The sequence below is a fragment of the Phoxinus phoxinus genome, assembly GCF_949152265.1.
Source record: "Phoxinus phoxinus genome assembly, chromosome: 14".
NCBI lineage: Eukaryota > Metazoa > Chordata > Actinopteri > Cypriniformes > Leuciscidae > Phoxinus > Phoxinus phoxinus.
Genome location: NC_136889.1, coordinates 33,113,026 through 33,128,915, shown reverse-complemented (window position 1 = coordinate 33,128,915; position 15,890 = coordinate 33,113,026). Strand labels below are relative to the sequence as shown.

Here is a 15,890-nt window from a genome sequence, read left to right as displayed (position 1 = left end):
AAAATTATTAATTCAAGAAGCATTTACTAGAGAAGTAAAATGACATAAGAAATTCTATTTTGTTTTAAGATAAAAAGAAAGTAATTTAAGTAATTTTTGCTTAAAACAAGCAAAATTATCTGCCAATGGGGTAAGCAAAAAAATCTTAATTCGAATGGAAAACAAGAAAAAAAATCTTAATTCGAATGGAAACCAAGAATTTTTTGCTTACCCCATTGGCAGATAATTTTGCTCGTTTTAAGCAAAAATTACTTAAATTACTTTCTTTTTATCTTAAAACAAAATAGAATTTCTTATGTCATTTTACTTCTCTAGTAAACGCTTCTTGGTTTAAGAATTTTTAGATATTTGGACTGGAAACAAAACAAAAATACTAACTAAGAAAGTATTTTTTGCAGTGTGTGCATCACACAGTACATGAGCTTTAAAGCGTCTACAAGCTGGTATAGTGGAGAATGTTTCCACGCATGACGGGAGCCGCTTCACCGGACTCATCTCTGGCCTGCTCACTCCGACCTCCACATATCAGCCAGTCCTCGACCAACACTCACTTCTGCAGCGTCTCTCTGCATGTTGATCAGTGTAACTATTCCAACTGTTTACACGTCATCTCCGACATCAAGAGAACATGAACGCATTGCCAAATTACAAACACACACTCACTCAGTCATGTCCAGGTCGCATCATTAGCTCCGTGTTGTAAATACACATGTTTTAAGAAATTCATGCTTTAAGAAAATAATTTTTCTGCAACTTTTGCTGGATGAAATGGGTATCTCGTACACACAGGCACAATACACACGTCAGTTATGGGATGTCTATTCTGCATGCTGCATCAAATTACCTTCTGTGGGATATATGGACTACTTGATGATACTATACGAAACAATAAACATTTAAAACTTGACTACTGAATGGATCCACACGCGTCTGATTTTCATGGTGTGTTTATTCTCTGAAGGATCAGTAATGATGCGCTGCTCGAGGTCGCGGATGTTTCCGGGCAGTGACTGTAAATCTCACTGCTTCTGGATCAGTTCATGACATGTGGTGGAGGACTTTAAAACCTCTCCGCCGAGCGACTCGCCACGGCTCGGATGTTGCTGTACACCTTCGACGGTGGACTCCCTGTAAGAGTGAAAAGGCATCAGAATTATTTCCTGCTTTTGTTTTTAGATGCATAAATTAAAGTGCTCCTATGATGCTTATTTTATATGAACTACAATATGACCAGAGTTTGAAATCACTTTTTCCAATTTGGCTTTAAAAAAAGAAGAGAAATGAACCAGATTAACTACTTCACATGTATATAGACACACACATATGTAGATATATATAAAAAATAATTTCTTATTCAAACTAAATCCTGTCATCCAGCATCTCCTCTTCCTCTTTCATCCTCATCACCATAAATGTGTTTAGATGGACAGATCAATACAGAAGAAAGAACAATGTCTTTTCTGTTAACCAAATGCTATTTAATCTTCGCACCATTATTTGTTGCGTAGTGACGTGTGTTCAAGTGAGCAGATTCTGCGCAGTACGCTGTATTTAATATATGATGACTCGAGTATTTGCACTAAATCTGCACACATTTTGATTACATTTGATTATATTTAAGTAACGCCAAACTGGCTCATGTTTTGACAGATTTACTCGCCACAATTGATTTTTACCCGCATTTGGCGTGTGTTAATTTCAATACCCTATATATACCGTATGTGTAAAGTTTCAGAGATAAAGTGCAGACAAATTGAGTGATTCTGAACTGAACCGATGCGTCAGTAATTCAGTCTCATTTCCTGCTGAACCTGTGAAGGTTTGTGACTAATTCGCATATTGCCAGCCTCTGGTCTTGATTGGCTGAGCAGCGTCTCTTAGCTCCGCCCTCAAACACTGTAGTGTATCTGAGACTGGGAGAGTTTGGTTCGTGTTGTTCATGTGGAGAAGACGCTGTTTTCTGAGATTGATACGGTAAAACCCACGCCATCGTTACTGTTCGTATCACTGTGATCAAGAGCTGAGATCCAGATATGATAATGAGCGTTTGCTTTGACCAATCACAGCAGAGAAGCTCTCAGAGAGGCGGGGCTTAGAGAGACTGAATCTTCGAATGACGCGTTTCAGAGACTGAGAGGAAAGAGCTGACGCTGCAGTGGAGATTATTAATTAAAGTTAAATAAAGTGTTTTTTTGTAGGGCTGTCAAAATAACGCATTCATTTCTATTAATTAATCTGAGAAAAAATAACGCTTTAAAAAAAAATAACAGATTAATCCATTCCATATTGACCTTTGACCTGGAGCCGTTCTAGCCACCATTCGACTGTAAAATGAAGGAGGGAGACGAGAATGCGCTGCCTAGATCAGGGCAGAGATGCTCACAAGTCTCTGAGCTAAGAGTCCAAGTCAAGTCTCAAGTCTCAGAGCTAGAGTCCAAGTCAAGTCTCAAGTCTCTGAGCTAGAGTCCAAGTCAAGTCTCAAGTCTCAGAGCTAGAGTCCAAGTCAAGTCTCAAGTCTCTGAGCTAGAGTCCAAGTCAAGTCTCAAGTCTCTGAGCTAGAGTCCAAGTCAAGTCTCAAGTCTCTTTTGGTTAAATAAGTGTTGCATCACGTACAGCGACCCATCCAGGCTGCTTAGAACACTGCATAGCTATATATAAGGATCAAAGTAATATGCAGTGTTGGGAGTAACGCGTTACAAAAGTAATGCATTACAATATTTTGCTGTAACGCAGTAGTGTAAGGCATTACTAATCAATTTTCAGTAATATTTTACTCGTTAAATGTTCAGTAACGCTTGCATTACAACACACTTTTAGTTGTACTTGTTCAAAAAAAGAAAAGAAAAAAGACCGCGAGACATTAACGAATGAAAAATGTAAGTAGGCTAAGTTACCTGTTCGTGGTTTTTAAATAAAGACTAAATGGCAGCATCTGGTATATTTGTAGCGATTTATTTTTTACAGGAGTTTCGGCCTCTGTGCTCGCGGTGGCCAGTGGAAAAGCGGCTAATGGGTGATGATGGCATGAAGAAGACTGTACATTCGCGAGATGGACGTGTGCGCATTAGGCTACTCTATTTGTTCTGTTTTCTTTCTAAGCAGTTAGGCTATGTTTAGATGTTTTTCATCATATTTTCATCACGCAATCATGTTTTAATGCGGTGGTGACGCGTTCGGCGGCGGCGCTGCCGATAAAGCACCTAAAAGCTCAAAGAACAAGCAAAAGCAATGATTATGAATATGTCAAATATAGCAAGTATACATTTGAATTGTTTATTAATAAAGATGAAGTTGACGATGCTGACTCACGATCTTCGCAGTAGTGAATGCGCCAGAGAGAAATAGGCTACGGATTACATAAGCAGAGAGCAGTCTGTTTTCTTTCGTTTTGAATTGTTCTGTTTAAAAGTAAACATATCAATATAGATATATTTTTCAGGTCTGTGAAGTAGACTAGGCTACCTTATACGCTGAGTTTCGATTAATTTATGAGACGCGCTCCAGTTCACGCGCAGGCGCCTCCGTGTCGTGATTATATTGTCTGCTATATTTACTTCTTATTTACTAAATCCAGGCAATTGGTTGATGAAACATTGATTAAAATTAAGATACAATTAATACAAAACGAAATTCACTTTAAAGAAAGGATTTGTGCCTTCTGTTTGAGGTGAAAATTCTGTTTGAGGTGAAAGTTTTTAAACCCAGCTTACGATGAATGGCACAGCAGCGGCCGGTGCAGTCGATGTTTGTTGTCCTCTCATGTGTGGCCGCGCGCAGCAGATATAGTGTTATGTAGGCAGGTTATAGATAACGGAAGGAGGGGAATAACAGCGAGCTCATCAGACGTTTCCTAAAAATAAACATTGTTCACGAGTCCCGCAGCTCGAGTCCGAGTCGAGTCTGAAGTCTTTCGAGAACGAGTCTCAAGTCGAGTCTGAAGTCACTGTGTGTGCGACTTAAGTCGCACTCGAGTCCGAGTCTCAAACTCGAGTCCCCATCTCTGGATCAGGGGTTTTCAAACTGTGGGTCGCGGCCCATTTCTATTGGCTGCAGCTAAATTTACGTTTCATGAATGACACACACACACACACAAACATTTTGCACGATGTACCAATGTTAAATAGAAATCACTAAATTGCTTAGTAGTAGATTTTGAAGCGTGCGCGTGTAGGGCTGGGTACCGAGTGCGATACTTTTTAGGTACCGACCGAATTGCCTCGATACTATCGAGTGTCGAAAAATGACATGTTGTTCGGTTCCAGATTTCGATACCTAAGGAGTTAACTCGTCAACGTTAGTGCTCAAACAAATACATATGAAATGCACAACAACACACAAAGTCGCTCACGCACATACACGCAAACTCTACACACACGAGACGCACAAACTCTCCACGCGCATACTTATAGACGCGAGCACACACACAAACTCGCGCATACTAGAGACGCGAGCGCACACACACAAACTCTACGCGCACATATTCATATGAGACGCGAGCACACACATAATACCTTAAAGATTTGGAAAAGTGTGGGTACATTTCTCCAGGCTCGATGCCAACAGCGCGCGATGCAGTATTTGCGGTAAAATAATTGCTGCAAAGACCGGTACCACGACAAATATGATGAAGACCTTGACAGTGCACGGAGTAAACATAAGAGCAGAAAGTTGCTTTGTCTTCGAATGGTAAATAAAGAGATATCTTGTTGATGACTCTGACAGTGTTTATATTGCAATAAATAATAACCTAATGAAAGTACACTGTTCAAAAATGTGTGGGTTAGTCAGAATTTTTTTCAGTAAGGATGCATTAGTTATCAAAGGTGACATTAAAACGTGTAATGTTACGAAATATTTCGTTTTTAAATAAATGCTGTTCTTTTAGATTTTTTTATTAATCAAAGAATCATGAAAAAATTTATTATAGTTTCCAAAATATTATGCAGCAAACTTTTTTCATATTTCTGAAGGGTCATGTGACACTAAAGTAATGATTTTGAAAATTCAGCTTTGACATCACAGGAATAAATTACATTTTGAAATATATTGAAATAATATTTTAAATTGTAATACTATTTCACAATATTACTTAAGTTTTACTGTATTTTTTATTAAAACAAAAACAGCTTTGGTTAGCTGTGAGCTCTTTATAAAAAAATTGTTGTTCCTTTGTGCTTTTTTTGTTTCTTTGTGCACTGGCTAAGGAGCATGAGTCAAACTGAAAAAATAAAACCAACGTTTTTCTGAGGTAATGTGTTATGTAATCTTGTTAAAATGGATTTCATAAAATTGGTATCGAAAAAAGTATCGTTAGGAACCGGTATCGAAACTGAGGTATCGGAATTGGCACCGGATCGAAAAATTTTGAACAATACCCAGACCCAGCCCTATGCGCGTGCGACATGTTGTGATAACAATTTTCAGCGTCTCAGAGCGGCTCGGTTCGTTAAGCAGTTCGCTGCGCATTGTCATCAAGAAGAAACACGTTTACTCCAATCACTGCTCTGAATTGGGCATGAAATCACATGAATTCTAGGTCAAGGGCCTACTGTCAAATAAAATTATTAGTCTATTATTTTTTTATATTCTGATTTTTTGTCATATCAAACCTTTGGCTAAGATTAGGCTTACTTAATCTTTTTCCATTTCTTTCATTTGTTCTGCCATATCTGGGTAAATCAGTTGAGGTAGCAGACAAAAACTACTTAGTATTCTTCACATTATTTCAACAGCCATTAGGCTGTTCATTCTCAAAAAATGTATAATGTACCAAACGTTTGTATTGCAATTAAACTTATGTCATTCATACTATGGCAAGGAAAAAAACTGCTCTAAAGAGAACTAACGCCTAACATTCATGCTTTAAGATTATTTGGGTGGGTCTTGAGATAGATTATTCTTGTCTAGGTGGGTCCTGGAATGGAAAAGTTTGGGAACCCCTGGCCTAGACAATAGATTGGAACATTTACTTATTAAAAACGGCCCGATGGAAGTGTTGATATGAAGTCGTATGCGATGTCTGCAGCAAGGAATTTGCATGTCACCAGAGTTCGTCAACTCTAGTACCACAAAGCATCCAGGAGTTAACGTTAATCCGGAGGTACGACCTAGCACGTCCTTTTTACAGTCTATGAGCACGTCCCGTGGAAAAAAAGCAAGACGTGTTGTATTGATGTATTAGCGGGAGCGGAATATATCGCGCTGACAGGGGATCACTGGACGTCAGTTAGCAATCACAATTGCCTTGGTGTTACAGCACACGTGGAAACTCCACTCATTCCCGTTAGCAATGCTAAAGACGGACACCAGGCATTACGCCGATGCTTGCGCCCAGCAGTTTTTGTCTGTTTCATTTATTTATTGTGTCCCCTATGTTATAACTGTGGCCTGAGATGCCTTGTATGTACAGTGAAAAAAATTCACTTGTGAATTTTTTTAACTTATTTCATCAGCATATTAGGTCATATTGTTGATTGTCATGGCCATTATTTGAACAGTGAAAATAATAATAGTTAGAGTTTTTGAACTTTAATGTCACTAATGCTACCAATGCTGATTATTCATTGATTAATTTTGAATTTCAATATTTAAAATACTTTCACAGCAAAAATGATGTATGCGATTAATTTAGATTATAATTAATAATTCATCACAAAGTATGTAATTAATTAGATTTAACATTTTAATCGATTGAAAGTCCTAGTTTTTTGACCTCGGATGCGTTTAAACCTGTTGTAGGAGACGCCAGAACAACATTACGAACCTCTAAAATAGCATAATTGTGGCACTTTAAGCATTACATGTTCACTCACCAAGAATAAGGTTGCATATCGCTGTCCGTGCCATTTTAATATTCTGAAAAGATCCCAATATATGAACCTTCCTGTAAAAAAAATAAAATAAATCAACCATACTAAATATATATATATATACTACATATCATTTATTTCAATTAATTAAACATTTTTATAATATATTCAATAAATCCCCAGCTCAAACCAAACACTAGAAGTCTGGTTACAATTCCTGAAATTGAGCCAGAAAGCCGAAAGCAGCGTGATGTTCCTGCACTCACGTGTCTGCGAGCACAATCCTGGTCTTCGTCACGTTCTCGATGGTAAACTTGGTTTTTCCTCCTTTCCCTGCGATCCTGCCGATGGCTCTGGATAAGTGATCTCCTTTCAGAGGTTTAACTGCAGAAACACACACACACACACACACACACACAGTTCAGCGAAACATCCTCCTCACTCGTATAAACCAGCGGCGGCCGACGACTCACCGTCTGTGACATCAAACGACTCCAGAAACAGTTCGTCTAACCGGATCAGTGCGAGCGCGTCCTGCGGGTTCACACACACCGTTAGATCATCACTGCAGATAACACAATAATTTACTAATAACAGCAATAACCCGGCAACTAACTCGATTCTAAAACACTTTTCAGCTTTTTTGACAAGTTTGCTGTAAATCAGAAAAAAAAAGAAAGAAAAAAAAACTTATTTAGCAAAGACATTATATTGATCTAAAGTTACCGTAAATTAGTAACTTTAGCTGTAAAAGTAATGATGCTAATTCAGCTTTGGTCACAGGAATACATTACATCGTACAATATATTCACATTCACATGCAATTTTAAATTGCAACATTTCACAATATTACCGTTTTTATTGTTTTTTTTTAACCAAATCAACACAGAAGAGGTAGCTAGGGTTAGGACTACGCAGTAGAGAGTATTTGCACTGAAATGCCCTAAAATGGTGTATTTTACCAACCAAAGCAATCATCATTAATCTAACATAGCTGGCAAGTTGATTCAAAATGTTTAAAGTAAGAAATAAAGATGATAAACTTTTTTTATGATCAGATACACCTGTGACATTTGGTGTGATGACAAACAACACACCAAAATCAGAGTCAATTAAAAAAAATCTGTGTCTTAAAGGTAGGGTAGGTCAGAATTGTCTAAAAAAACTTTTATTCAAATTTGTTTAAACTGTCTTTATATACCAATACATAATTAAAATGCAAGTACTCTGAAATAGAGAGTATAAAAAACTGAGTGACTCTAGTGTATTTAATCTTCAATAAACACAGCTCATTAATTCCATTCACTCCCGCCTAAAAACGGGTGCGCGACTGCGCGCACGTGGGCGGAGCCAGTAATAGCGGCGGTAGTCATGGCGACGGAGAGTGACAGTCGCGCAAGCCAATCACTTGTTTCGTCCCGAATGGAATTAATGAGCTGTGTTTTTTGAAGATTAAATACACTGTAGTCACTCGATTTTTATAATCTCTTTTTCAAAGTACTTACATTTTAATTATGTATTGGTATATAAAGACAGTTTAAGCCAATTTGAAAAAAAGTTCTTTAGACAATTCTTACCTACACAACCTTTAATATCCATATCCAATGGCTGGCTCTTCTGGAAACATAAATTATTATTAACATTAGTGCTGGGCAACGATTAATCGCGATACAAAATAAAACAAAATAAATGTGTGTGTACTGTATAATTATTTTGTATACAGACACATGCATGTATGAACAATGTGTTATTTATATATAAAATATGTATATTTATATATAATATAAATGTATATACAGCATATACATGCAAATATTTACACGCTATATACAAGCATGTGTGTGTGTATTTATATATACAAAATAATTATACACCCTACACACATTCATTATGTAAACACAAACCAATATTTATTTTGGATGCGATTAATCCAGGGTTCCCACACCTCGTTAACTTCAAATTCAAGGACTTAATGTGGGACACACTTCAAGTGAGAGCAAGGTCATCGTGTAACCTCAGGATTCGATTGAAAAGAGCTTAGGCCTATTTTTACAATGTTTCACGTTGTGTGAGTGAAGCGTTGAGGTTGTGAAAACAACGTAGTAGTTTTGTGTGCGCATGATCGCCATGGCAACGTACAACACAAAGCACCTCACGCGGGAAACACTTAACGTGTAACTAAACCCTAAAACAACTTTTTTTAGTTAAAGATCTGTAAGACTGGGGCTTTATTAATGCTGTTCATTGATTCAAGTAATTTTTTTGACCTTTGGGTATAAAGTGTTTTAATTCTACAATATATGGTGTAAAAGCGTCTGAGTGCTGCCCTCTTCAGGTTGAACGGTGGCTACTGCAGTTGAAGTTTCCTATTGGATGTTGTGGGGCCCTGTGACGTAAGAGGGCACCAGCTAACCCCGCCCCTTGCCTACAGAGACACGCCCCCCCTCCGCTGGGCTCCGCCCACTTTTCCAGTTCTTTTAAAATATTGCCAGTGGGTGGAGTCAGGCTCTGACCAGGGGTTTAGTTACCCTTTAACATAACGCGTACATGCGCGTAACTAATGCAAATCAAGCAAGCTAGTGTGCATAGGTGTGCAAGAGGTGTTGGTGGAATAACACATTAGCGGACCGGAGGGAATAATATGGACTTTTTATCCAGAAAAATTCAAGCACTTTCAAGGACCTGCATCTGTGTGTTTATTTTCAAAAATCACAGTGACATGAACCGCAGTCGATCTGAACACACACACACACACACACACACACACACACACACACACTCACCTCCACCTGAAAGCCTAACACGAAGGCCTTGACGAAGTCTGCCGCTCTGGTCAGAGAACTGATGTCTTGAGTTTCTTTACACGTCTGGAAAACAAGAGCACTGGATGTTTCACTGTATCTGGCAGCGAATGCAGTGATTTTACTCACTTTTATCGGTTTTTAGGGATCGTTCACCCTAAAATGAAAATCAAGTCATTATTCACTCACCCTGGTGTCGTCGCGCTTCTTTATTTTTCGCACCACAAAAGGAGAATAATAAAGAAACGTCCCTCTCGCGCTCGTCCTTATAATGGCAGTGAACAGCGGCGTGTGACAGCGGATCATTCTGAGATACTCTTTTTAAGCCTCTGATGCTCTGGTCAAAAATTCCTTCTTTTTTTCTCTTCAATGAAATGATTGTACTATATTTTAGCTCAATAATGTTTTTTATTAAATATTTGGTATTTTTAGCTGATTTTATGGTACTAAATTATATTTACACTATTTATAATCCATTTATTAACTTTTTGAGCACAGACCTGAAAATGAAACTTCCAGCTTAAACTGGTAAATCTTGAAGACTTTAGATCACAGACTGAAGTTTGATCTCTTCTCAAAGACGACACTTGGCAGATTACTGCTGAAGGGAAAAATACGTTTAAAAAAGTGAACTTAAAAAAAGTTACAGAATTGTACGTTTATTGTTATGTAAAAAACACAAAAATACTATTTTCAATTTTCAAATCCACATCTAAAACTGCAAGAAAATCAAATCCATAAACCTAAACAAGAAATTCGTGTCCTATTAATTTCCAATGTGCTCATTATTGACTGCGAGGAGCACAAGAGTGACATAGCAAGAGGCAAAACCTTTACCAAGTTTATAAACAAAACTAGGGGTGTGCCAAAAAAATCGATTCACAGAAGAATCTAGATTCTCATTTGCAACGATTCAGAATCGATCTGAAATGTCCAAGAATCGATTTAATAAATAAATAAAATCAGCTGGCTGTTCGCCTCCATTTTTGTAACTAGCCTATATGGGACGTGAGCGGCAAATCACTAAAACAAAAAGGAAGCAAATGGATGAGAGGGAGATCTTTCGTTCCTACCATTTGCATGTGTTTTAAGTCCTGTCAGTTTAACAGGGCGCGCTTGACAGGGCATAAGAACGAGCAGAGAGAGAGAGCCGGCCGCGCGCGCGCACTCACCCGAGCGCTGTCTGCTCTCTCTCTCTCCCTCGCGCATATGAATCAAAATCAATTAATACGATGGTGTCGGGAAAAAAACTCCCCAGTGATGAAACGTTTTCTGTGTTGACAAATCTTGTGCGATATCCTAAACTGCCGAATGCATTGCTTGTTTTTTCTGTTTACATTTCATGGTGAATGCTGCTACGTCAGAGCGGCCAAAGCGTCAACAAGATTCCCCGTACTTTTTGACAAGCGTCAGCTGCAGACCAACGCACACTGCAGTGCTTCACGAAACTCCCTGCCAACTCCGAGAGGGCAAAAAAAAAAAAAAAAAAAAACTCGGTCTATCGCTGCTTCATCGCCAGGTAGCTTAGGGGTAGGACTATTATTCATTTTGAAAGAAGCACTTTATTTTCATAACTTGTTATTCTTTAAGTTACTGTGTCTGACTGAGAAATATAGATGTTTTTTTGTCTTCACCGGTTGTGTTCTACATGATAATCGAATCGAATCGTTTTGAATCGAAAATCTTTTTGAATCGAAAATCGATTTTGAATCGAATCGTGGCCTCAAGAATCGGAATCGAATTGAATCGTGAGATGGTAAAAGATTCCCACCCCTAAACAAAACATTCAAAAAATGAACCGAAGAGCATCTGGTCACTATTCACTGCCATTATACGGACGAGAGTGAGCAGGACATTTTTTTTAAATTCTCATTTTGTGGTTCAAAAAAGAAAGCAGCGTGACAACACCAGGGTAAATAATGCCTTAATTTTCATTTTAAAGTGAACTATTAAGGTGACAATTCTCAATCAGAACATAACTGATATGTGCTAATGCTAACTGTCATCACTCACTTTAATCTCAACGTGTCTTGTTCTGAGGTTGAACCGCACTTGAAGCAGCAGGTTTTCTACGATGGGTGTGTAGATCTTCATCCAGTTCTCTTTGAGCGGTGTGTATCGGTGCGCGGGAACACACACTTTACGCATCTCATCCACACCTCCCTGAAACAAACAACAGCGCGCTTCAGACTCCGAACCACGTTTCTTACACACAATAAATCATAACGAAGTCAGAAATGGTCTAAACTGTCATATTTATGAGATGAAAAGTCTCATAAAATTAAGACAGTCTAGGGATGCAAACGATTAATCGACGATCGATTAATTGTCGAAAATACATTAATCGATCAAACTTATCGATCATCGATTAAGCAGGTTCATGCGCGTGCGTGCTGCTCAACTGCGAAACACAAGCGAGCGCGCCGGAGTTGTTTGGGACTATTTTACACCTTCATCATGACTATAAGTTTTCGTGTGCATTCGCAGCCTTTTGTTTTGTGCAAATGTAAGTTGTAATTGTTTATTATGTGTAACGCTTATCTATATCTGATTTATCTCATATTGGATGCATTTGGTTAAGAATTGTTGAAACGTGATCGCGTTGTTCCAGGAAGAGCGCGTCCACAACATGATCATTCTGAATGGCACGTAACTCAAGTTCACTTGTGCATTCAAGTCATTTTGTGCAGATATAATTTGTAATATCATGTTTATTTTGTATATATCTGACTAATCTCATATAGGTTGCGCTTCTTTGAGTAAAATAACGCGCTGGCAAAGTGCTCAACGGTTATTCATTCAGCGCGCGCCGCTCAAGCAGCATTAATGCACGACTAATAATAACGATGATTAATTTGGGACTGTCATATTACATAACATCAGAACACTATTTTATTAAATCGTTGTGAATTCATTGGGTTTAGTTGCCGTTTTCAGTGCGTTTCAGTGCACGTCTAACGTTACAACATATTCTGCAAGCACGCATCTGAGGCGGCGTGACACGTTGTATTATTAGTTGTTTTTTGATTATTAAATAATTAATTTATTTTATCATTCACATCGAAACATTTTACAATCCTACTAGCCCTTTATTTGGATTAAAAACCATTCTCATTCAGTTGGTGAGTAACATAGCGTTTTTAACAAACCCTGCATGCTGTTGGCCATATGCACTGCAGCAGACGCATAATTGATCGTTAATTTAAATTACGATCGATCATGGGAATTTGTGAAAATTGACATCCCTTCAGTTCTATATTTGAAGTTTCCAGGTCTAGTAATCTTACTGTTACCTTTCTCAGACCAAGCATCAATAAGTGCTGCTAATGTTTCAAGTTTTTCAAGTTTACCAGATAGATTATTATATGTAGACTTAACATAGTTTAGGCTAAGCCTACCCATATAGATTTTTATTTAACATTTATTTTATGTTGCTTAATGTTTGCAACAGGTGAGCCAGTGCACAATTATTTTTTATGTATTTTAATTTTCTGTGCATAATTTATTTTTTTAAACTACATAAATGCCATTCTGTACCTTATCCCAACTGTTACAATAAAACATCATTTGAGCAATATAACATGCATTTTTGTTCTGTATATAAGCAATATTTTGCTTTTTATGTTAAAGACACTATTGATACCGTGAGAAATGTACATTCTCAGGAAAATAGCCGCTTATCAGTTAATCGTTAATCGATCGATAAGGTCAATCAATTAATGATTAATGAATTAATCGATAATTTGCATCCCTAAGACAGTCATATTTAAAGTTTTAGTTCACCCAAAAAATTTATTATTCTCATTTCGTTCCAAACCCGTAAGACCTATATGCATCTTCAAAACATAAATTTTGATATTTTTGATGAAATCTGAGAGACTTTTGTCCCTCCATTGACAGTCTACGCAACTACCGGTTTGATGCTACATAAAGTTCAGTAATAACTTTTTTTCTTTTTCTTTGTTCTCGTTATTTATGTTCACTGATCAATGTTTATATGCGAGTAAAAGCCTAAATTGCAATTTGGACTAAACCGTTCAATAGTTTAACGATATCTTTATAAACTTATTGAAGCGTCAAAGCTGTAGTTGTGTAGCAGTCAATGGAGGCACAGAAATCTCTCAAAAATGTCATTAAAATATCTTAATTTGTGCTCCGAAGATGAACAAAAGTCTTACGGGATTAAAACAACATAATGGTGAGTAAACGATGACAGAATTTTCATTTTTTGGTGAACTAACCCTTTAATTATGACTATCATAATTTCGACTTTTCAGCTCATAAATATCACAATTTCAACTATTTCTGTCTTAATTATGATTTACAAAACTATCCCTTTAAAAAATACATAAAGGTGAAACTGGAAAAACTAGAATATGGTGCAAAAGTTCATTTATTTCAGTAATTCAACTTAAAAGGTGAAACTAATATATTATATAGACTCATTACATGCAAAGTGAGATATTTCAAGCCTTTATTTGTTATAATTGTGATGATTATGGCTTACAGCTTATGAAAACCTTTTCACAATATTCTAATTTTGAGTTCGGGGTTTTCATAAGCTGTAATCCATAATCATCAAAATTATAACAAATAAAGGCTTTAAATATCTCACTTTGCATGTAATGAGTCTATATAATATATTAGTTTCACCTTTTAAGTTGAATTACTGAAATAAATGAACTTTTGCACCATATTCTAATTTTTTTTTGTTTCACCCGTAGATTAACTTTTTGAAGCGGTCAATGTGGTGTACAGAACTGGCTCAGATTTTAATAATAATATCTTCATTTGTGTTCCGAAAATGAAATTGGTTTGGAAATTATGACAGTTAAAAGTGTGACATAATGATGACATTAATCAGAAGGTAATCATTTTGCTCTTTTATCTCATAATTATGACTTAGGCCCAATCCCAATTCTACCCCTTTCCCCTTCGTCTACCCCTAACCCTTCGCCTTCCCCTTCCCCTTGACCCTTGAAACAGAGTGGCAAGGCGTAGGGGTGAAAATATTCCCCTAAGAAATGGGACACCACTACTACACCGTTACACGTCATTATACGTCGTCGCCTACGTCACAGGAGATGCGCCGATGTTTATCACAAACTTCCAAGATGCACAGGACTTGTACACAGGACTTGTATTATGTGTTGTTGTATTAACACGTTGGAGGTACAGACCTATGTTTGTCCTATTTTGACATATTTATTTATTTACTGTGTGAAACTGTGCGAAATACGACATTGTGTGGCGTTCATGTGCGTTCAACTCATAAATACGATCTTTACGAGATGACTTGAACGCACCAATAGCTTGTGTGCTTTGTTCGGGGGAGAAGAGATTTTTTTTACAAACGTTTCTTTAAAGGAACTGACCGTAAATATGAACACAAGATTGAATGTAACAAAGCAAATCATTATTTGTCGTTAAAATACTTATTAAAGTCAACAATTCTTACATTTATGGTCTAATTTTTTGCTTGGGCAGCCATTTTGCGTGTGTAGCCGGTGTATGCAGTGACACTTCTCATACCCCTTCGTTTGAAGTGTGGTCCCGAAAAATCTTCGTTTGAAGGGCTATCTGGCCCTTCCCCTTAGCCCTCCCCCTCCAACCAAAAGAGAATCGAGACAGCCCTACCCCTTCACGTGCACGAGCAAAACAGAGGGGAAGGGGAAAGTGAAGGGGTAGAATTGGGATTGTGTCTCAGTGTCTTCAGTAGGAATGTGAGGAGAGTGGGCAAAATGAATCAGTTATTGGGTCGAGAACCGATTCAATCGTTCGGAACCCGTTCGAACACTTCATTAAAAAGATCCGATTCAATAGATTCGCTCGTTCACCGGTCAAATATAGATAAATCGTGTCACAATTCCCAGTGTTTGGGACCAAGAACGAAATATATACGGTGTTTACAGTGCTGGACACGGTAAATACCTTGAGCTGGTCTCCAGATAAGGCCGGGAACTGCGGTCTCTTGGCCGCCACTGAGTCCTCCTCATGCATGTTCACTTCAGACGAGTCTCGCTTGCGTTTATTATGACTCTTCTTCGACTTCACTTTCTGAAACGCGTCTGTGTTTCCATCGCAGTCCATCACAGTAGAAGTCACCTCCGCTGTCGTGTTGCTTACAGACTCCATCGTGAAACGAGGTTTTAAAAACGCACTTCAACAGAGATGTTTACCACGAACATGTGGTGTTTGCCATGTTACACTCAAAGGACCTCATTGCTGCCCGAGCAGTGCCAAATGCGACTTAATTTCTTATTAAACTAATCAAACGTTT

The 15,890-nt window shown here is 37.7% G+C and overlaps 1 protein-coding gene across 1 annotated transcript; it reads right to left on the bottom strand.

Moving 5' to 3' along the window:
• Window positions 1-931: 931 nt before the first annotated feature.
• pno1 (partner of NOB1 homolog) lies at window positions 932-15,745 on the bottom strand (the record flags this gene model as incomplete). Its single annotated transcript, XM_079634719.1, has 7 exons — window positions 932-1,128; window positions 6,813-6,883; window positions 7,076-7,193; window positions 7,283-7,343; window positions 9,593-9,676; window positions 11,624-11,773; window positions 15,542-15,745. 7 exons carry the CDS (start codon window positions 15,743-15,745, stop codon window positions 1,061-1,063), a joined length of 756 nt encoding a protein of 251 aa, XP_079490845.1. The 3' UTR covers window positions 932-1,060.
• Window positions 15,746-15,890: the final 145 nt, after the last annotated feature.